The 21,752-nt window shown below is 40.3% G+C and overlaps 1 protein-coding gene across 2 annotated transcripts in view; it reads left to right on the forward strand.

The window, feature by feature from the left end:
- SCN8A (sodium voltage-gated channel alpha subunit 8) overlaps nt 1–21,752 on the forward strand; it is a 671,454-nt gene that overhangs the window by 502,303 nt on the left and 147,399 nt on the right. For both annotated transcript variants that reach the window (XM_086966390.1, XM_086966401.1), the window contains exons 19-20: nt 2,168–2,322; nt 3,168–3,341. In XM_086966390.1, coding sequence (XP_086822516.1) covers nt 2,168–2,322; nt 3,168–3,341 — 329 coding nt within the window. The remainder of the gene's footprint in view (nt 1–2,167; nt 2,323–3,167; nt 3,342–21,752) is intronic.

A 21,752-nucleotide genomic window follows, 5' to 3' on the forward strand; every position in this document is an offset into this window, starting at 1 on the left:
ATTCCGTCTAAGGATCAATAGAACACAAAGTTTGAAGGTGTTGCTTTAGTTTATTTATTTATTTATTTATTTATTTATAACGTTTTATAGAGCACGAACAAGATCCCAAGGGATATCAGAGAGCTTTGCAATAGAATGGAAGGAAGGACATAAATACTCAAATGTCATCAAGTAGGGGTAAGAAAGACAGAAAAGCAGGATTAATCGCAGATTCCAGGACAATTGCACCATGGAGTGTAATACAATAAAATCGGTATGAATGGGCAATGACGGGGGTCACAGTAAGCGATAACGAGGAGCAGTAACAAAAGATGGTACAATGGATGTAGGAAAAAAGTGTCTTCGAGCAGATTAGCCTAGCCCAATTAGGGTAAGAATGTATTCATAAGGAATCTTTTGGTTCCAATTTGAGCGCTGTAGTTGAGGAGATTCTGCGTACTTCTGGTAGAAGAGAGTTCCATATCTTTGGGGCAGCGCCAGAAAAGGCTCTTTGACAATTTCTCTTTTTGCTAAGTATGAGTGGTTTCAGGAGGAAAGTAATGGCGCTTCTTGAGGCTCTTGAACCACAAGATAGCTCAAGTTTTTGCACAAGGTACCTGGGAGTATTGAAGTGAAGAACTTTGTGCGCCAGAACAGCTTTCTTTAACTGAATTTGTGCTTAGTAGGGCAACCATTTAAGAGATTTTAGGACTGGGGATATGTGCTCATCGTTTGGTGCCTGTAACCAGTCTAGCCGCTGTGTTCAGTGATCCCCTTAGTTGAGCCAAGGTGTATTTAGGAAGTCCACAGAGGGTAGCACTGCCATAGTCCAGCCTCGTCAAGACCAGCGCTTGGACCACTTGCTTGAAATAATTTTGTGTAAGGAAAGGTTTGATATTTCTGAGTGCCTTCATGAAGTGGTTTGTTCCCTTACACACATTGCTGATATGATTGTTCATATTTAGGTGCTTGTCCATGGTGACTCCTAGCGATTTGGCTGAGTCTATTGTGAGAGGAGTGCAGTTGAAGGCAGTGAGGTGACTCAGCCACAAGTCTAGCTGAGGGATGTGATTGGGAGGGGAGTTGAGCAGGAATTCTGTTTTGGAGGTGTTGATCAGGAGATTGTTCTCAGTTAACCAGTTTTGGGTAGATGTTAGGGTAGTGTTGAGTGAGATGATGTTTTCTGGGGACGAGATTTTCAAATAGAGTTGTGTATTGTCCGCATACATATGGAAGAGAATGTTAGTGGAGTTTAAAGAGTTAGCTAAAGGTTTCAAGAGCAGGTTGAAGAGGATAGGAGATAGTGCGGACCCTTAGGGAACCCACATGAGAACTGGAGAGGGCTGGGAGAGAGAGTGATTTGCCTTGACTCTTTGAGATCTGTGGCGAAGGAAGGACGAGAACCATTGTAGCACCTGGCTAGAGAAGCCCATCCTATTTTTCAAAATGGCAAGGAGGTTGTCATGATTAACCATGTTGAATGCGGGGGAAAGGCCGAGGAGGATCAGGAAGCAGGCTTTGTTTTGGTCAAGCATTTTTAAGATGTCGTCCAGGACGTGAGTAAACACCGTTTCGGTGCTGTGCCCCTTTCGAAAGCCGGATTGATGCTGGTCAAGGAGTTGGTAAATCTCTATGTGAGCACAAAGTTGAGATTGTATGTATTTTTCTATAGGTTTCGCTAGGGTGGGGATGTTGGAGATAGGGCAGAAATTATTGAGATCAGCTTTGTCTGCTTTCGTTTTTTTTATAAAAGGAGATACCTGGGCTGCTTTTATGCAATCCGGGATCGTGCCTTGTGAAAGAGAAGCGTTTACTTCTCTTTCACAAGAGAAGTAAACTTAAAAATGTTTTTGCAAATGTCTTACCAATGTATTAGCTGAGGGCTGCTTATGTGGTGGGGCCATATTCGCTTTTTAGAGTACCTGTTACAACTCTAGCTTAATGAGCAGTGGAAACGCGAAAAAGAAGTATCTGATGTGACAAATATGGTGTTAAACTAAAATGTTCAAAGGTTTTATTTACATCATATTTATTTTCTATGTTGTAGTTTAATCTCTTTTTTTTACCCATCAACAACAGCTGTGCGCTTTACTAATGATGCCTTCGCAAATATTAACAGACAGTTGGTTAAGTCTTTCAAACCGTACCATTTTATTATGTTACTTATTTAACTTCTTGTTTCTTCTAGGCTGTGTTGCACGGTTTAAGGTCTGCCAGGTCAGCGTTGATGATGGTATTGGAAAGAAATGGTGGACCCTGCGAAAGACCTGCTTTCTTATTGTGGAGCACAATTGGTTTGAAACATTCATCATCTTCATGATTCTCCTTAGTAGTGGTGCCCTGGTAAGAAATGATTTTGGTACTTGTTTTTATGTATTTGTTTCACTCTACATTCTAAACCTCGGTGCTAAATTCCATAATACACCTGAAGACCATACATTGACCTTCAGGCTCCAAGCTTAGTTCCTCACTTTCATACTCCCTACTAAAGCGAGACGTGTTTTCTCATTCTTACTGACAGCTCTCCAGCACCTCCAGACATAAACAGATCATCTTAGTCTTTGTGAAATCCCTCCCAACTTGGCTCACTGCTTAAGAATCCTCTCCTTTCCTTGCATCTTCTTGTTGTGCTGTGTGTGACTCCTGGTATCTTGAGGTCATTAAGGTGGCCTGAAAAATCTTGCAAAACTATCATAATTTTGTGTATTATCCTTTAAGATGTAAAGCTTGGTAGACCAGTGAGGAAACCATATCAAACAGTTACTTGGCACTCCTAATTCCAAATATACCAGACAAATAGTATTTGCAAACTCTTTCCACAAGTTTTGGTGTTTGTTTAGCATTTGAGTTCCTAAGGTCAGGAATATGAACGTTTCTCCCAAGTATCTGAGTTACACGAGTGTACACTTGTCCTTTCGTTTACATATGTCTTAAATTTGCGTTCATTAGGACTAGAAAATCTTAGAGCTTTCATGTCTTGCAGATTTTGTCCCTGAAGACATTTGGAAGCTACTTAGGGTCTGAATGCTTGAACTAGAACTATTGTACCTTTTTTACTTAAGGTTTTACTTCATGGCTCAGAAAATAACACAATGAATCACACAACATAGTGAATCTGATGTGATTGAACATGAATTTTCAATCCATTATTTATAAAGTTGTGTGTCAACCAAACCTTTTTTTTGCAGGCCTTTGAAGATATTTATATAGAACAACGAAAGACTATCCGAACAATGCTCGAATACTTGGACAAGGTTTTCACCTACATTTTCATCTTGGAAATGTTGTTGAAATGGCTCGCCTACGGATTTGTAAAGTTCTTCACCAACGCCTGGTGCTGGCTGGACTTCCTCATTGTTGCTGTACGTATTCACATTCCTAGCTTCAAAGTTGTGCAAGTAATGCTACCTTTTAAAGGGCGATGATGGTTCAAGATTCATTCAGATTTTTGTGTTAATACCATGTTGAGTATGACCCTTTCCCCATGTCCCAAAACAACTATTATTCAGTACCTCATGGATGGTAATGATAAGCCTCAGCCACTTAGGTGGCATGCACTGCACTTTACAGTTTCTGGTGACACTATCTGTTTGAGTCGGCTTTCAGATGCCATGTTCCAATAGCCATTTATTTGATCCTTAGCAGAGTCTCTTGTTTGACTTCAGCTCCTAAAAACTGTAGTTTGCTTGCCCTCTCATTTCTGGCATAAACTGGTCTGTGCACCAACTAATGATAGCGGCTTCCATTACAACAGTCATGTCTCAAAGTGTCAGCACAAACCAAACATAAGAAAGTAAGAATTTGGAAGCTAGAAACAATTACCAAAAAGGGAACTGCATTTTCCAAATAGTTTGATAATGATCCCAGTGCATAATCGTCCTTTAGCCTTATTATAAGTTAGGGCAAGCTCATCATTGATGTAGTGAACTTTGAACTTGCAACTCGGGCATGTCAGTAATAGTACCACCAGCCATATAGTACTCCAAAAATCAAGTAAGTGCACCTAGCAAAAATATTAGGAATAGCACTCACAGAGGAATCTCTTACCCGCTTTCAATGGCTTGATACCACAACTTACAGCGTGCCTCTATTGGAATTTGTTTTCTGAAAATCTTGATGATATTGATCTATCCTTGAATTTATCTCCCAAGTGCAACATAAATACCCCAGTTGTTCACTTAAAATGTTTCTCTTACTCACCCACCACTATAAATATCAGTGTTCCAACTTTCAAATATAATCACCCTTCGAAATCTTATCTGAAGGCCTTGTAGTAAAGCCATTTCAGTACCTTTATTATGCCTCCCACTGTTTAAACTATTACAATACCCTGTGTCATGTCATTGCTATTAGCAGAGTTTGCATTTCAGTAGAGGATGTTTCTCCATTATTGGACCTTTCATATGTGATTTGCTTGATTTGAATTATTCTCCATCATCATACTGGAATCCCTTTGTAGTCTGTGTTTACATTAGAATCTACATTCACACTTAATTAACATTGTAAAACCCACATACTACTCATAGTTTCTCCATCTCATTAGGTGACCAACACTTGTGCCAGTGGGGTTCAAAGACAGTGCTCTGAAGTTCAACAGATTCTTCTCCTGCATGCCCAACTCTAAGTGACTGCTGTGAAGTTATGATCTTAGATTGTTTTGATTTGACATTTTAAGCAATATTTAACTTCCTGTCCATTTTGTCAACCTCTTGTCAAACAAGAAGGGAACAGTGCGAACTTTTCACCTTTTCTGTTGACTGGAGTTTGTGCCACGGAAGTATATACATAATATGACAAATCAAAACATCTTCAAAGTTTTTAGTTGCTGTGGGAATGTATGACCCATAAACTTTGTTCACTTATTTCCTTCACCCTGGACGTGGCTTTTTCTGCAAACAAAGCCCAAAGACTGGAAGACACGCCTAACCCTGGGACTTTTAAAAGAAAAATATACTGTTTTTAGTTGGTCCTTCTAAAAGTGTGTTTCTCTATACTGAATAAAAATGCCTTTTAAAGAAGCTCACTGGCTGACTGGTTGGTTGCAAAACCAGTTTTAAGTGTTGACTTTTCAATCATTATCTGTCACTGCATCAGTTGTGACTTTAATTGGCTGTCTCTTTCCATTAGCTCCTAAGTCTGCAGCCACAGCTCAGCACTGACCTTCCCCATTCTCCTGTTTTCTTCTCCTCATTGTCAGTTGTCCTGCTTCTCAATCACTGTTTCTGCTGGATACTTTTAGGTGTAGATTTCTCTCTTCTTGGGAATCCCAAGGGGTAGACTAGATCCTGGAGCTTCTGACATAGCTTTACCCCGCCAATTGGTGCCACTGGCTCCATTTCAACACCAGAAGGGGAGCTGTCATGGCATCACTGGACCATTAAATCCTGGAGCCCTGATATCAGTTGAGTTCTCTCTGCACTTTTCAACACAGGTGAGGAGCTTTTCTCCTCTGTTTTGCTGTGATATTTTCTCTCCAAAAATCTTGTCTTATGAATAATGAAGTGCGTTTGGAACCTATCTGCCATCAAATAATTCAAGGTTTAAGCCCTGTTGCAGGTGCAACATTCAAATGTCGATCACAGACCCGTATAACGATGGTGTGTGGTTTCAAGAAATGACTCTAACCCTTGCAACCTTTATCTGTGGGATGAACCCAAAAGTGATCAGTGAGGATTCAAAACTCTTTATGGCCCGTGCCAGTGAAGATCGTTATGGTCAGCTGACAGTGAGAAGAGTAGCGAGACATGTAGCCAGATTTTAACCAGTGCCAAGTGCTCCAGGGAGAAGAGTAAATAACATAAAAACAAGAAGAAGCATTTTGAATTCTCCCAGGAGGTGGTTGAGGTCAAACAGTAAGTCGCCACCTCGATTTTGAAACCTGCCTCTTTTTTTACTTCACAGCCAAAATTAATGGTGATGGTTCCTCCTCATGACACTGAGGTGCTGCTTCCGCCACTCGTGTTGTTGACAGTACTGACTCTGGGCTACCCTGAGTTCCTGGCACTGGGTGCTGACCCACTTGTTCATCCCCGCAATGAGGGAACTGTTCAAATGGGCACGGTCCCCTCTGGAACACTGTTAGACCCCAAGGGACTGTACGTAGCTCTGCTCGGGGTCGCCAGAAGGGTCTCCTTCAGAACTGAATATCCATTTGGCTCCTTTGGATCCTTTTCCAACACTTTATGATGTTATTCCGACCCAGTGGTCCTCATCAGTTCCTCCTGCCCCACCACATCCCCTTCCTTAGGAAGTTGTTCTGGGCCCAGATAAGAAGTTGTCATAATGGATGGAGGCCTAGCGTGTATTGGAGGAAGAGAAATGTAGGGAGGATCTTGTTGGTGCACACCAATAATGCTAGCACACCGTAAACAATAATTTTGGACAGGAGGGAGCTTGTCCTTCCCATCCCCACAACTGAGAATGCATACCACCTAGCCTTTCAGAATGCAAGTGGGCTAGATACATCAGCGGACACTGCTATAGACTTACCTCCAGGACCGAGAAGGGTTGTTCGTAGAAAAACAATGAAGGTGCTCAAGCTGCCCCTGCCTTCTGGCATGTTCAAGCCAAATATTCTTATTGAGGTTGGTCAGTGTGCAACTACTTCTACAGAGCAGTGTTGTCCGTTAATGAAGCCCATTTGGAATTTATGAAAGAGGTCTGGGAGAAACCAACAGGCTGGCAGTGGGGTATCTGGCCACTCTTCTTTCTTTGTCTGCATCCATCCCCAGAGTTTCTTGTTGGTCAAGATTTGTCGATCACCATATCCAATCTAGAATCTTTCCCTATCCATCTACCTGAAAGGGAATTCAAGAACTTACAAGGACAGGACAGGAAGATATTTTCTGAAGGGAGATTGGCATTACTATCCCTCAATGCCACTCTTTGTCATAGCTGCTAAACCCATTCTTTATGGTAAATGGCAGCTATGGTGGTGCCATGACCTCACTGACTGTCTTTAGGTTCATCAAGTGCAGATTGGCTATGAGGGTCAGGACACTTGCATGCATATTGTCAGAGCGGATCTTGATACTGCAGACTCTGTAGGCCGAGATATTAAGTCCTCCAGGGCCCTAAGCCATCAAGCCAAATTGCACTCTATATGTTTTTTGACTGATGTCCAGTCCACACTCTTGGACATTCTGTTTGGTTAGCACCTCTTTGGAGAAAAGTCAAATGCTGTATTAGAGCGCTTAAAGATTGGAAGATCTACAGCCAAGTCACTGGAACTGCACTCTTCGTCTATATATTTTCATCCATTTTGGAAGTTCAGAGGCTTCTTGAAAGGGTACCAGAGCAAAACACCAACCTACCCATACAAGCTAACAGAAAAACCCCTTTGTGCGGCAGTGCAAGCACAATGAAGGGGCTGCCAGAACCAGCCCTCCTCCTCCTCCCCCCCACCAGCTCCACCAAGGAAGTCGCTGTAGTTTGTCTGGTGAGGAGTAAATGCGCGCCCAGTGGGACAATGGGTTTCCTTTTTTCAGTAGGCCAGAAGGTCATAACTTGAGACCAATGAGTTCTTCAAATTGTAAAAAGGGGTCTAATCTACCCTCCTACCAGCAACTCACATATTGCTTCCCACCAGTCCCTTCAGTCAGAGGACCACCTGCAAATACTGCAGCAAGAAGTGGCAGCCCTACTGGAGAAAGAAATATTGGAGTTGGTGTCAGAGCAGGAAATTGGCCAGGGATGCTACTCTTGGTACTTCCTGGCTCCCAGGAAGGACATGGGGCCTTCACCCAAACCAAGTGATCATGCTCCTGATGTTCTTACCTACACTAAGAGAAGTTCAAGATGCTGAACCTGGCTCAGGTTCTTTTGGCACTGGAAGGTGAAGACTAGATGGTGTATCTCAACTTGCAGGGTGTGTTTCCACATGCACATCTGGTTGTCGAAAAAGGTTGCTGCATTTTTTGGAAGGGTACAGCTCGTGGTCCTCCGGTTTGAGTTGACAATGGAGTTCACAAATGTGAAGGCAGTAGTTGTAGCCCATCTCAGGAGGTCAGAAATCCCAGTATTCCTCTACCTCGAGGAATGGCTGGTTAAATCCTGCTCCCCACAGGTGGTGTTGTATTACCTGCAGTTAACCACATACCTGCAGTTCAACTTGGGATTTTTCATCAAAGTGCCCAAGTGAATTCAATTCAAAAAGTCTTTATTTCGATAAAAATCATAAAAGACACAATAACAGGGCAATTTACATTTATAGCTGTTTAAAAAAAAAAAAAAAAATCCAGTAGCAAATAGAGCATCCACAAAGTAGTAAGACGTTAAACAAAGTCAATCTCCATCATTAAAATATAAATAATTAATTAATAAAATAGTATTGGATTTTATAACCACTTTATAATAAATACAGCTTTTCAAATTATTTAAAAAAAACACAAGAATGATTCCAGGTCTGCATTTCTAGGAAACAGTAAAGTGACAAGTGCAAGTTAATGTAGTTAAGTAAATCACACAGCATATCAATATATGCAGAGACCTTGAACTCGTGTGATCCACATCCAGTAGAGAAATTTTGCAACGGCTACCACCACAGGCTGTGAGTTGTTTGTTTTTAAAATCCTCAGTGCCTCACACCTGTTTGTATACCTAGCTGGAGGCAAATCGGTCTCTACCATGTCCTTCTTGGGACTTTATATTCGGGGCAGATAAATAATATGTGGCCGATACTTTCCCTTTCAGAAGGACAGAAAGGACAAGTGGCACCAGAACCACTGCGCCATTTAGCGGTATAGCTGTTAATGGGTAAAGTACCGATCCTGAACTGATGGTATCTTTTCCTGTCTCCGGGAACAGTTATATAGTCCAAATAGCCCTCTAAGGCTGCTGTATGCGTGATGTCCAGAAAAGCAGCGGTCAGAGAGGGGCCACTATAGCGACCAAACCTTTTCCGGGCTACAGACCCAAGTCTCTCTTAGAACCTTGTCAGCATCACTCATTCATACAGGCAGATACTTGATATTACAATGATCCTAGCATGCCTTCCTGTACAGGATCCTGGACACTTGGGATAGGGTTTTGATGTTTCAGGTGGCAGTTTGCATATCATTCCTCACAGTCGTGTGACTGCTGGGCATGTTGGATCCTTGCATCCTTATGGTCATACAAGCAAACTGGCACATCAGGGCCCTCCAGGATGCCTCCTCAGGCAGTGGTTTCAACACCAGTGATATCTAGCAGATTTGATCTTGATCTCCAGGGATTCTGCAGTGGACTTGTGATCGACTGAGGAGAATCTTCCTCAAGGGACGTCCCCTTTGGCATGCCCAATGGGATTTGAACTTGGTATTGACTTTGTTCATGGGTGTTCATTTTGAGTCCCTTCACAGTTGCCTATTATGTTTACTGACCCTCAAGACTTTTTTCTGGTTGCTGTTTTTAGTGCAAGACATGTCACTGAGTTGCAGACACTTATCACTCTGCTATTGTTCACATGCTTGTTCCCAAGCATGTTTGTCCTAGAACTAAAGCTGCTTTCCACCCCAAGGTGGTGACTCCCTTCCATCTTGGAAAATCTATCACTCAACACACCTTTTACCCTCCATCCTATTCAAACAAAGAGAAGAGTTGTCTGCATCGCCTCGTCCCCAGATGATCAGTTAGTTATCTGGACTGCACATAGTAAATCAGGTCTGACGGTCAGTTCTTCATAGGGTACAAGGGAGAGCAAAATGTTCTACGCCCTCGCAAAGGAGTTGCCGAAGGGTATTTAAGCACATTCCAACAGATCTTTTCTCCTCAGCCTTGGCCAGAGTTGTTCCTGTGGTTGAAATATGCAGAGCGGGGACATAGGCGTCTCATCATACCTTCACCAAGCACTACTGCTTGGACTCAGGAGTGAGAAAGGATTGGCATTTAATTTGCTCAGTATTTTATAGGTTTTCCTCATCTGACATTTCTGCCAGAGCCTCTGCTGGGTGGAGGTACTGTTTTGAAATCAGTGACATAGCTCTGGGGTGGGTGTTAAATGGTTCCAGTGCCATCACCGCTACTCTACTTTATAGACAAGATGAAGCTGGTGCCCCCTACTAGTGCAGGAGAGCTGCGTCAGAAGTTTCGAGATCCACTGCAGTACCTGGGACATTCAAGAGGTGAGGCATCTGCAAATGGGCAGAGTATTCACCAGAAGGTTCTTTACTAAAGTTAAGTAACTTTTTCTTCCTCTCTCTTTGACAGTGACTCCGTTGGTGATCCATTTGTCAGCTGCCAAATTTTGGAGTCTTCTGTCATAGCCACTTCACTAACAACATCCACTATCCCTTTTACAGGCACTATTAGTCTCATTGTCATCATTCTTAAGCTTCCAGACTGTGGCAATGCTACTGTTCTAGATAGGAAGGGGAGGATGGCGATCAAGAAGTAGATGCTTAGAAGCAGGATGTACAGCATGTTGAAGCTTTCTTCAACAAGGTTGAAGGATCTTAAGGAGGACGAGCATGCCACTAGGCTTCTAGTTTTACACATTTAATATGTGCAACTTTAATGGGAAGAGGAATTCTACCAAATTCATAGCATATGAATGGACAATTCCTTAGAGCCAACTCTATTGCTCATCATAGGTATGAAAGACAATATAACCGTCCCCACTTATCGATGTTCAGCTTCCACTAGACCCATAAACTTCCCTCCAATGTATAGTTGAAAAGAACAATCTGCGGTTTCCTGCTTCAAACCTTCTCCATCAGGCACAGTTCACCTGCTTCATGGCTGCATCTGCCCTTGTCTTAATTTATTTCTCAGCAGAAACCACAACCTGTGCTGCATCGCCCTCCAGTTACTTCCAAGCCAGCAGCTGGAGCATACAGAAAATGAGATCATACATATTCTCCACCGGATGACACATTAACTCAGCCTGAAAAACTATAAACTGAAAAACTATGCTTTCTTTTTTTTTTTTTTTTTTTTTTTAAAGGCTATCTCTTTAGGATCACTGTGAGGGGAAGGTCTGACACAAATGAAAAACTCCTATTCAGCTATCCTTTCAAGGCTAGAGAAGAATATAAGGCTTGACACACCCCCTGCCTACCTTATCAAGTGGAGACAGATAATGTCAGTTGTAAGCAATCATGATTCAAGAAATCAGTCTTCTTTGTACACTGCCATACCAGATAAAGATGATCTCAAAGGATCTCTATGGGCAAGAGAGGTAACCAGATGGCTGCTACCTCTAACAAAATGCCTAACCTCTAACAAAATGCCTAAGGTGTTAGCAATCTTGACAAACTATGACAAGCAAGTTAGGCATGAAATCTCCAGTTTTATGAAGAAACCACCAGAGAACAAAATGTAGACAAAAGCTATTTTGATGAAGGGCTCTTAATCACTCCACGCGCTCCTTTTTTTTCAGCATGGAAGATAACCTCCTAGCATCCATCGACTTGAAGGATTCGTACTTTCAATCCACTTGTCCCTCTAAAAGTACCTAATCTTCATGTTCATGTCAACAATTCCAGTTCCAGGCACTACCCTCGCTCTCAAGTCTGACCCTAGGATATTGAGCAGGTACATCAAACCAATTCCAGTTTACCCAAATAGGCAGGATCTGATGGGTAACCTGTATCTTAATGATTAGCTTATTGTGGCAACCTCCCTGCCAGGGTGCACTAGGTAGTGCAAGCCACTATACTCCTAGTATCAAAGTTGGATCTTGCTCTCAACATCAGGAGGTCTATTTTGCATCGTTTAAAAGACATAAGCTTTATAGGCTCTAGGAATGCTAAATTTGAAGTGTACCCTTTCACAGAGAGAGAGAATGAACCCATATTTCTGGGTTCTCAGATGTGTTCCTAAGAACAGTTACTGTCAGAAAGCTCAAAACAGCTTGGGCGGTAGGCCTTCCCACATTTTGCTTCACCTACAATGCTGCCTCCACATGAGGCCTATCACAAAGAAACTAAGCATGCTGTAGTAGCAAGCCAGTGGGGACTTGTATTATCTCACCATGGCCACTCTGCATTTGTGGAAAGAACTCCAGTGGTGGCTGAAGAGTGAACAGATATTTAGAGGCCATGCACTATTTCTTTCCACTCCTCAAGCCTTCTGACAATGGAAGCTTACCTATCAATGTAGGAAATTAACCTGCAGAACATGCATAGATGAAAAACTCTCATGCAGTGGCTTGCATGAATGACAGGATGACCACGTACACTAAAGCATCCAGCAAATTGGAGGAACAAGGTCTATTCTGTTGTCTTTGAAAGCAATTCACCTTTGGCACCGGCTTTGGAGATTGAATTTCAGCTTAGGGTGCACCGTGACCAAAAACAGCTGCACGAATGTGCTGAGCAGGTAGGAGACCTGCTAAACAAATAGGTAAACCACTGTCCCTCACATTTCAGAGCTGGGAACTCCATATTAGGAACTGTTTGCTCCGGACCAGAACACAGAAGTGTCCTTTGTTCACCAACGTATTATCATGTTTGTGTTCTAAGGTGGGGAGTTTTCAATTAGCTGGTTTAGCAAGTTTCTTTGTCTTTCCTCTAATTCTGCTCATCCTCATGGTATTGTGCAAAATGAAGAGGAACTACAGTAGTGGTCATAATGAGACTGCACTGGTTTTCGGAAAATGTTGACACAGACACCAAACCTGTGCAAATCAGACCATTTTCTGTTATCACTTAACAAAGGACAGGTTCTTCATAACAGCCTGCTATTTGCACTATCCAGCTTGGCTGCTCGGTACATAAAAGTTCAACTTGGTAGACCTCTTGACAATTGTAACAGGTACTACAGGCAGATTGCAAACCTTCCATTTGGAGGACTTGGGTAATGAAAAGGAGGTGTTTTTCTGTTTGGCCCTAAGACTGATGTCCAATATAATGTTGGCACATTTCAACTACTTCCTTTGGGACTCCAATCAACATTGGGCCTAGAAAATTGCTCTCTTACTGGCTATCTGCTCTGTTAGGTAAATAGGTGACATGCAGGTTTTTCAGTTGGTCTATAGCTAAAATCTACTGTCTGGTTCACTTCTATTTTCAAATAGTATTTTTTGCTGTCATGCTTACTAATTCAGCAACGAGTGCTGAAACCTACGTTTATTGCAATGCTTTCCCCTCTGTAATTGTGTAGGCATAAATGCCTCTATGTAAAGCTGTACCATTATTTAATTACAGGACGTACGCTAATAACAAATTTGTGTGGTCTTGTTTCCTGTCCTTATTTTTGAAAAATTGTATGTTCTACTAAAAAAAAATCAAAACGAGCATTATTCGATTTTAGGCATATAAAATCATAAAACCAGACAGTTTAAAACATTTCATCTTACTTCTAAAATGTACATAGGTAAACATAAATAAATAAATACACAATCCATAAAAACAGTTAATTAAGGTATAACTATCTCTGGTACATAAAAATACAGAATGTTTGACAACTATACAAATAATATTCCCTCAGAGGCCTAAACACTTATGAATTTCCTTGTTCTCAATATACTTTTTAGGAAACCCACCAATGCAATAATAATTTGCCAACATCTGTAAATGCATAAAAGCAGGGCGGCATTGTCTCCATCCTCCCTGTTTTAATAGGGGTACAATCCATCTTCGTCGTACATTTGCATAGTACTTACTGAATAACATTGCAGATGTTATCGCAAGGGCATGGGCATAATTCCCTTGACCAATTATTCATAACCGGATGACTAATCAGACGATGGAAAGTCCCAAATCTAAAGCGTGTTAACACATGCCTATCGTACCCCCCCAGACAACATAATAGGTATGGTTGGTTGTAAGTTATGGTGATCAATTGATGCTGGACCACGATGGGTTTATTTATTTCCAAAACCAGCCTGTTTTCTTCGAGAACGGTCATACAAACTTTTTTCAATTCCTTCCAATGTATAGAATTTAATACTTCAGGCCGGGAAAAATATTCTGGATGCCCAATGTCATGCATGAAATTTTTTACATATTTTAACCACATAATCTTGCTGGGATGAACTAGTTTCACTGCATTGGTTAAAATTTCCTTGTTTAGACCTGTACTGGTAGAGGTCCAAATTCTATGCCAGAGCAGCACTGGTTGTACCTTAATTAGATCTGAAATGTATGGTACTCCTAGCTCAATGTGGCAGTTAAAAACAGAGGTCCTAGCAGGGACTGCCAAAATTAAACTTAAAAACTTGTTTTCGACATATTGGATTGGGGCACAATTGTGGAACCCCACCATATTCCCGCCCTAAAGATTGCAATGCTCACGCATTTAGCCTGATAGATTTTCAATAACATTTTGTGTGGTCTTTGGCCCACTTTTTTAGTAAAATCATCAGGGCCGCAGTAGACCTCCTAAACAGAAGGCTCCTGGTCTTGATCGCCTGTGCCCAAGACCCAGTGCAGTTAAATACAACTCCCAGATATGTAAAGGTGTTAATAGGTTCTACCTTGCTCCCCCCAGCTTGAAAACTCCTATAACTTTGTTTCCCTCTCCCACAGGTCATTATAAAACTTTTGTTTGCATTCATTTTCAAACCCAAATTATCCATAAAACTAGTATAATAGATAAAGGCCCTCTCTAATCCAATCTGGGTGCGTGCCATGAGTACCGCATTGTTCGCGTAGAGAAGGGAGACAATCGGACGCTACTCAAATGGTTTACTTTTTCTTGTTTAACTAGCTTAACGTTTGTCAACAATCACATTGAGAAACTAAGATTATCATTTCAGGCAATTGGGATTAAACCTACCACAGTTTGTCCAATTACAGTAACATATAATGTGTTAATCATCTTAAAATTCCCCTCTGCTGCGGCATCTGTGGCTTAAAATTACTATGAGTAACTGTGTTATCCCAGAGCACTCAAGGGTTCATAGATGAATTGAAGTTGAACTAATATTTTAATCAGGTTGGCGCTGCATTCGTCGCACGTAGTCTAACCGTGCCTTATCCAAACCGTGTCCATGTGGTGGGTAGAAGAATCTAACCAACAGAATGTGCGCGCTGTAAACTTGAAACAAATGTTTCTTCACAAAGTTTCATTTATTAATTTCCAAAGATTGTTTGAAGTTTCAAAACAATTTTTTCAAGACTGTATTTCAGTATATCTTTGCAAACATAATAAAGTTCTTATGATGCAATTTTCAAATCCTGGTTGTCCATGTGTTGTATATATACCCAATGCATTTCGGGTCGACAGAATGGGGACCCTTCGTCAGGGGTCTGTAAGAGAAGTTAAACAGGACCAGTTCAAGACCTCCACATACAAATCTAGTGCTGTCAAGATATATACATAAAAGTGAGTTTGAGGACCTACATGCATACCGAAAAGGCGAACCGAATGAAAAGGAGTGCGTCAAAGAGAAAGAAACTCTACGTATGCTGGCTTAATGCTCGAAGAGTCATATGTGATTAGCAAACTAAAAGAAAACAGAACCAAGTGGTCGTGATACATGCAAATAAAATATAATATAACTGAAGTATCAGGGAAATTTCGCATGCCATGTTTATGGGTTCCCTTGGTTTTAGTACACAAATATAGACAAATGCCAAACAATCTCATAAAACAACTTACATCGGACCGGACACTGCCGCGTCTCATGCGTTTCAATGAATGATGAATGATCGGATAGAACATTCATGTTTTTTGTAATGAACTTTCATATTCATGCATTGACTAATGAGATGTCCTGAGCCCCGTTTTTCATCTCTTCATTTGTTGCTTGTAATGTTATATTTTACTTTACATTGTTTTGCAATTTCCAGCAGTACATGTCTTTACTAAGCATTTTAGTTGTTTCTCAAACCCTATTCTTGTGTCTTGCACTCGAGTTGACACGCACACATTGTTTACTTTTCCCTTCACGTAGTTCCATCACTCCGATCACGTGGTATCACCATGGTTCTATCGGGTTTCCACATTGGTTCCTCATACGCGTCACATGACCCTGCAACGTAGATAATATCCAATAACGTGTCCCGTTAGGTAATTCTTCTGCATTTTGAAACGCGTGAGTCGCGGCAGTGTCCGGTCCGATGTAAGTTGTTTTATGAGATTGTTTGGCACTTGTCTATATTTTTGTACTAAAACCACGGGAACCCATAAACATGGCATGCGAAATTTCCCTGATACTTCAGTTATATTATATTTTATTTGCATGTATCACGACCACTTGGTTCTGTTTTCTTTCGGTTTGCTAATCACATATGACTCTTCGAGCATTAAGCCAGCATACATAGAGTTTCTTTCTCTTTGACGCACTCCTTTTCATTCGGTTCGCCTTTTCGGTATGCATGTAGGTCCTCAAAATCACCTTTATGTATATATCTTGACAGCACTAGATTTTTATGTGGAGGTCTTGAACTGGTCCTGTTTAACTTCTCTTACAGATCCCTGACGAAGGTTCCCCATTCTGTCGACCCAAAATGCATTGGGTATATATACAACACATGGACAACCAGGACTTGAAAATTGCATCATAAGGACTTTATTATGTTTGCAAAGATATACTGAAATACAGACTTGAAAAAATTGTTTTGAAACTTCAAACAATCTTTGGAAATTAATAAATGAAACTTTGTGAAGAAACATTTGTTTCAAGTTTACAGCGCACACATTCTGTTGGTTAAAATTACTATGGCCATGTGCTATTTCTAATATTGAATCAGAAGGCCCTCACCTTTGCACTTATGGATTTTTTAAAATACTTTTTTTGTCAGCCTGTTTTCCCTTTAGAGCAGGATTTCGTCTCACATGTTGGTTTCCACTGGTGATGACGGCAGAGCGATTGCAGTCAATATATTGTAGTATATCCACATACAATAGCACAATAGGGTGTCTAAAACATTGTGCATGTTACGACCACTTGCCATCTTTCTATTACATCTGTTAATGTTATTAAGCAGAGAGCCCCGTCTTGTGATTTCTAGAAGTGAAAATCCTGTTGTCAGTATTTAACTTCAATTGTGTAACGCAGATTGGAAGATGGAATAGCGGTGGTCTGAGATGTAGGTACACAGACTGAATTCAATGGCTGTTACACATTACAACTGATTGGCTCAATTTATCATGTTGCCATTTTTGCGTCAGCAAGAGACTGTGAAAAGTTTACGGTTATCATATTTGTGAGTGGGTATTTGCGAACATGTTTATTAAGTTAGGTTTCATACATTGTTTTATTAGCATGATATGTTTATGGTTCATCCAAAGAAAATATACAGTGGTTACCTTAATTAGGCTAGTAAAAAATCTGTTTGCAAGGTTTGACATTTCCCCAGGGAAATGAATGAATTGAAATCTACCAGACAGTGTATGCACATAAAGTGATGTTATCAACTTACTTAAGGTTTAATTTGCTTTTTATGGGTAAATGTGTTTGTGTTTTTTTTAATAAGTATTTATGTTTTATTTTTTTCATGGCACCTGCTTGCCTTAGTCTTAGTGGCATGACCAAATAGTTAATGAAATAGTAATGGACTAGTAAAGTCAAAAGAAATATTGGTAATGTATGTATTTGGCATGCCTAAAATGTGACACTATTGAGGACAGTCCTCTCTTCGTGTTATCAAGTTGTTGTGGAATTCTGTCATGTTGGGATCCAAAACCATGTTTTTTAGCAAAATTCAAGAACCACTAGCTGGAGGCCTGTGATTGGGCTATCAAAGGATTTCCACCCGCCATTGTGAATATCCACTGATCTGCCTGCAAGTTATACTTTCTCTTGTGCTGAAAGCTTTTCTTAACATACGTTTCAATTGCATCACAATCTCTGGAATGTTTGTCAACACAATTTCGTTTTTTTATACAGTGCTTTGCATCTCTTTCATCATGTTGGACTTAGGGCAGAAATTGATGCTTCATTTCATACATGAATCCCCTTTTCTTGGTTGACGACAGCAACCAGTAGAATGTCACAAGCAGAAAGGCAGCTGCAGGTTCTCAAACCTGGGTCCAAAAAATGCTTAAAAGATATTTGATCAACTTGCTTATTTTGTCTTTCTATGATCAACCATGGAGAGCAATAGGAAGCTTGTCTCTGAAGTATGTTGTCTACTGGAAATGTTCTAAAAGGTCCAAGTAAGTTGTGAGTACCAGGAACATATTCATGTTTCTTGAGATATTCATCTCTTGGGCATCAGCAAACCCCTGTAGCCCCTGCCTATGCCTATTGCCTCTGTTATCCTGTCCAGCCTTTTAAATGCTTAGTTGTCTTAATTCTGGGTTGAAGTCAAATGTGACTGAATTTTGTCAATTTGCGGTACTTTTAAGTGCCCTATTCTGATCATTGTTTACCAGACTTTGCTGGCTATATGCTCCATTATTCTGTATTTTTAGTCTAGTTTGTCTGGTTTTGTAAATCTACAGAACAAGTGATTCCAAATCTTCTGAATTTTACAAGGCATTGCTTCCCGGACTTTGTTTCTTAACATTACTTGTCACTCTGATCGTTCAGGGTATAGTTGTAATGTATCTCTTCACACAGCTCCTTCGGTTTGTAATCTGGAAAAGACAACTAGGGAGCCACTTCCAATGTTACTGCCCAATTCACAGATGCATGAACGTCTTCACTGCCATGTCTAATTAGTAAAACCAGCGTTTAACCCTTTACTTATTTAGCACTTAAAAGGGTATATTTGTCATAACATGTATTTTCATATTTTGCTTCATATAAAACTTCTCTTGTTTCTAAGTCCTGTCAATAACAGGTGTTACTATTGCCCCATATAATGGTATTCCATTTACAGATTAAATAAGGATACCCAGCAAAATTCTCCTTTCTGAGATTTACACATGATGTCAGCAGCAATGGATTAACTCTCTGAGTCACCCTCGTGGTGAAAAAGTTCCTCACCTTTACGTTAGAGGCTGTGTGCCTTAAACTAACTACACACTCGTTCTGTTTTGCTTTTGCCAACACATATGTTTCATCTGCCTCTGTAATGCTTGAAAAAGAACATGTGGGTTTTCTACAGCTCTACCTGCCACATGTAAAGTATGGGACCAAGCTGTGCTCTTAAGCTAAAAACTAAAGTATGTCAGATCGCATCTTATACTACGCATGTCACCTATGTTCTGTAGATTCATACCAGTTTAAGACCTGCTGTGAACCAAAATAGAACCAGAATTTTCATTCACAAATCTAAATGGGCACAAGTGATCGGGGTGTAAATGTATAGTCTACAGGTACTCACGTTTGTTTATAGAACTCCAATTTTAAAAAATGTTAATGCTGAGTGATGCATTTTATAACAAATTGTAATGAATTAATTGTTCGTAAACATTTCTTACTTCAGCAAGTTAACATTGAAACACTCAAAGGTACATAATTGTAGTTAAGTCACTAACATGAAGTACTCTGAAGCACCGTTTGTGGATGTTCTCCTCCACTATATTTTTCTCAAGAATTAAACAATTTAAAGCAAATGTTAACTCATTCCATTCGATGATAGATCTTTTTTAGGTATAATTGTAAAATGGTACAACCGGGGTTTACTCAAAATAGCGTTTGTGGATGTAGCCAATATTTTGAAGCACAGTTTCCTTAGCAAATGAATTCAAAAGCATTAGGAAAAAGTCATGATTAATTGAAAGTTTGCATTCTCCATATACCAACAGTTTTCTTGTCAACCACCTAGTTCTTATACCCCTTACACAATAGAGGTATGACCCGCAACAATTGTTTGTTTGACATAAGCCCATTGTATTGATGAGCTGGAGAAACATTTTTGTGCAATAGACTAAAGTGTCTACCTAAACTGTTATTTCACAGATGAAATACTTCTTTTTTTAATCCTTCATCTTGAGAAGTAACGCATGTCACAGATTTTACTCTGGGTATTGAATAATACTGCCCATGCCCACAGAGTAATGTAGCAGAAGAAACAATGTCTTGTATGGATAGGTTGAAATTGAAAGTAAAACCTAACATAAAACTGTCCCAAAAGAAATAATCCCATTTGAGCTTGAGTACCTCGGCTGCCCCTCATTTCTGCAGCAGTCTAATGAAGCCCCCCACCCCCCCTCTAGCTACCACCCTCAAGACTTCCACCCATGCCAGACACAGTTGTTTATGGTCAGACACAGTCAAGAGATCAGTGATTCTTGCTAGCCACGCTGTAAGAAATAATGAAAGAGAATGGCGTTCTGCTGGTATCTTGAGGATAGGGGGGATAAGGTGCGGAGGCTGTTAAAAATCAACTGCTGTATTGGTTACTTTTTATCAAGTACATTTATTGGTGAGTGTTTCCTGCAGATGCAGACCCAATAGATCACATTTAACAGAAAACTAATGAATAATATATTCATCTGATTCGTCGCACCTTCTTTCTAGAAATGCTCTGACCTAATTTAAAAGGAATATGAGCCAATATTCTTTCAGTATCTAGATGTGTCTCTGTCCCGGCATTCAGTTTGTGACACTGAAATCAGTCTTCCCCATTGCCATTACTTCAACTGAAAGGGCTCTTTTTTCCAAATCTTTGATAACTGTCACAGGGATTTAGCTTTCTTTGGGATTCGTCCAAGGTTACAAGCTGCTTAGATACCCCTTCTTCTCAACTTTTTAGGACCTCCCGCTTGCTTCATCAGCAATAATAGCACAAATTAAAGGTCAGAATTTTCTATGGTCACATTGACTTCTAGACGGTAACAGTTTCTTGTTAGCCAATGAGGGATATTCCACCACCTGGGAAAGCCTGTTGTCTGTTAGTGCTGTGGCTGAAACATTAATGGCCATCTAAATCCAGAGGCAAACACACAATGAATTAAAGTCGAAGACGCGGCTTTAACGTGCAACTTCTTTTTTAAGGAAACTTGTACTCTGCCTACTAGAGCTATAAGGCAAAGTAAAACAAGGCTGCAGAATAGATGTTTTTTTTAATTCAAGCTGTCCTATGTAATTAAGTGTTTAACCATATTTTCGAGCATTGGTTGTCAACAAAATCACTAATAAGTTAAGCGTTCCGACATGCCTTAATGAATGATCCCCAGTTTTTCGCAGAGTGCCTTGTTTTCGTTGGAGCAGCTTCTGGACAAAACAGTGGATAGCGGATTGGCTTGTGTGCGTTTTTTGTTACACCCTCCTGTCATTTTGTAATTCATTTTGCTAAAAAATATGGTTATCATATCAGAATTCCTACTAATGTATTATTCAGTTGTTGGAGATAATGTGAGAGAATTCATGTTACAGGTAAGTGTCTTGTATAGTTATGTAATTACCAGGTTTAAATATGATGCAGTTTTGCCTTTCATATTTGATTTTTAAAACATCTGTTTATTTCTAATCGTCATACATCTGTCAAACCATGCTTTTATATTTATAATTATACTAACCCTGTCTTGCACAAAAAGAGAACAGGTTTATTGCATATAAGGGTGTGCTTAACAACTCTTTTTTTCACCAGCAAATATGTAGCCCTTTCTGTTTACCTTTTTTTTTTAAGCCAAGCAATGTCCAGCATCGTCAACAAGAGGAGAATGCTTTTGCTATGGAATATTTAGCTTGTTACAAGAGGTTAGAAACCATGCTTTTTAATGTAAGGTGAGCACTGAGAAACTGTGGTTTAATTGCTTATACTCCCAAGAAAGCCCTGTTCCATGATCTGTGACTGTACAAACACAGCCTTGATTATAGCTGCAGCCAGAAGTATGATCGTGTCTCCGCTGAAGAAGTTAATCGGAGGGGTCTGTACAGTGTGTATTCATCCATATTCTTTCTCACAGGTATCTTTAATGGGCTTAATTTAATGAGAGCTGCTTGGACCTGCAGACAGTAAAGGGTGAGGGTAAGGTTCTTGTCATCTGTTTGGGCTCCTCTTTCGGCAGAC

The sequence above is a fragment of the Lissotriton vulgaris genome, chromosome 1_1 (assembly GCF_964263255.1).
Source record: "Lissotriton vulgaris chromosome 1_1, aLisVul1.2, whole genome shotgun sequence".
Classification (NCBI taxonomy): Eukaryota; Metazoa; Chordata; class Amphibia; order Caudata; family Salamandridae; genus Lissotriton; species Lissotriton vulgaris.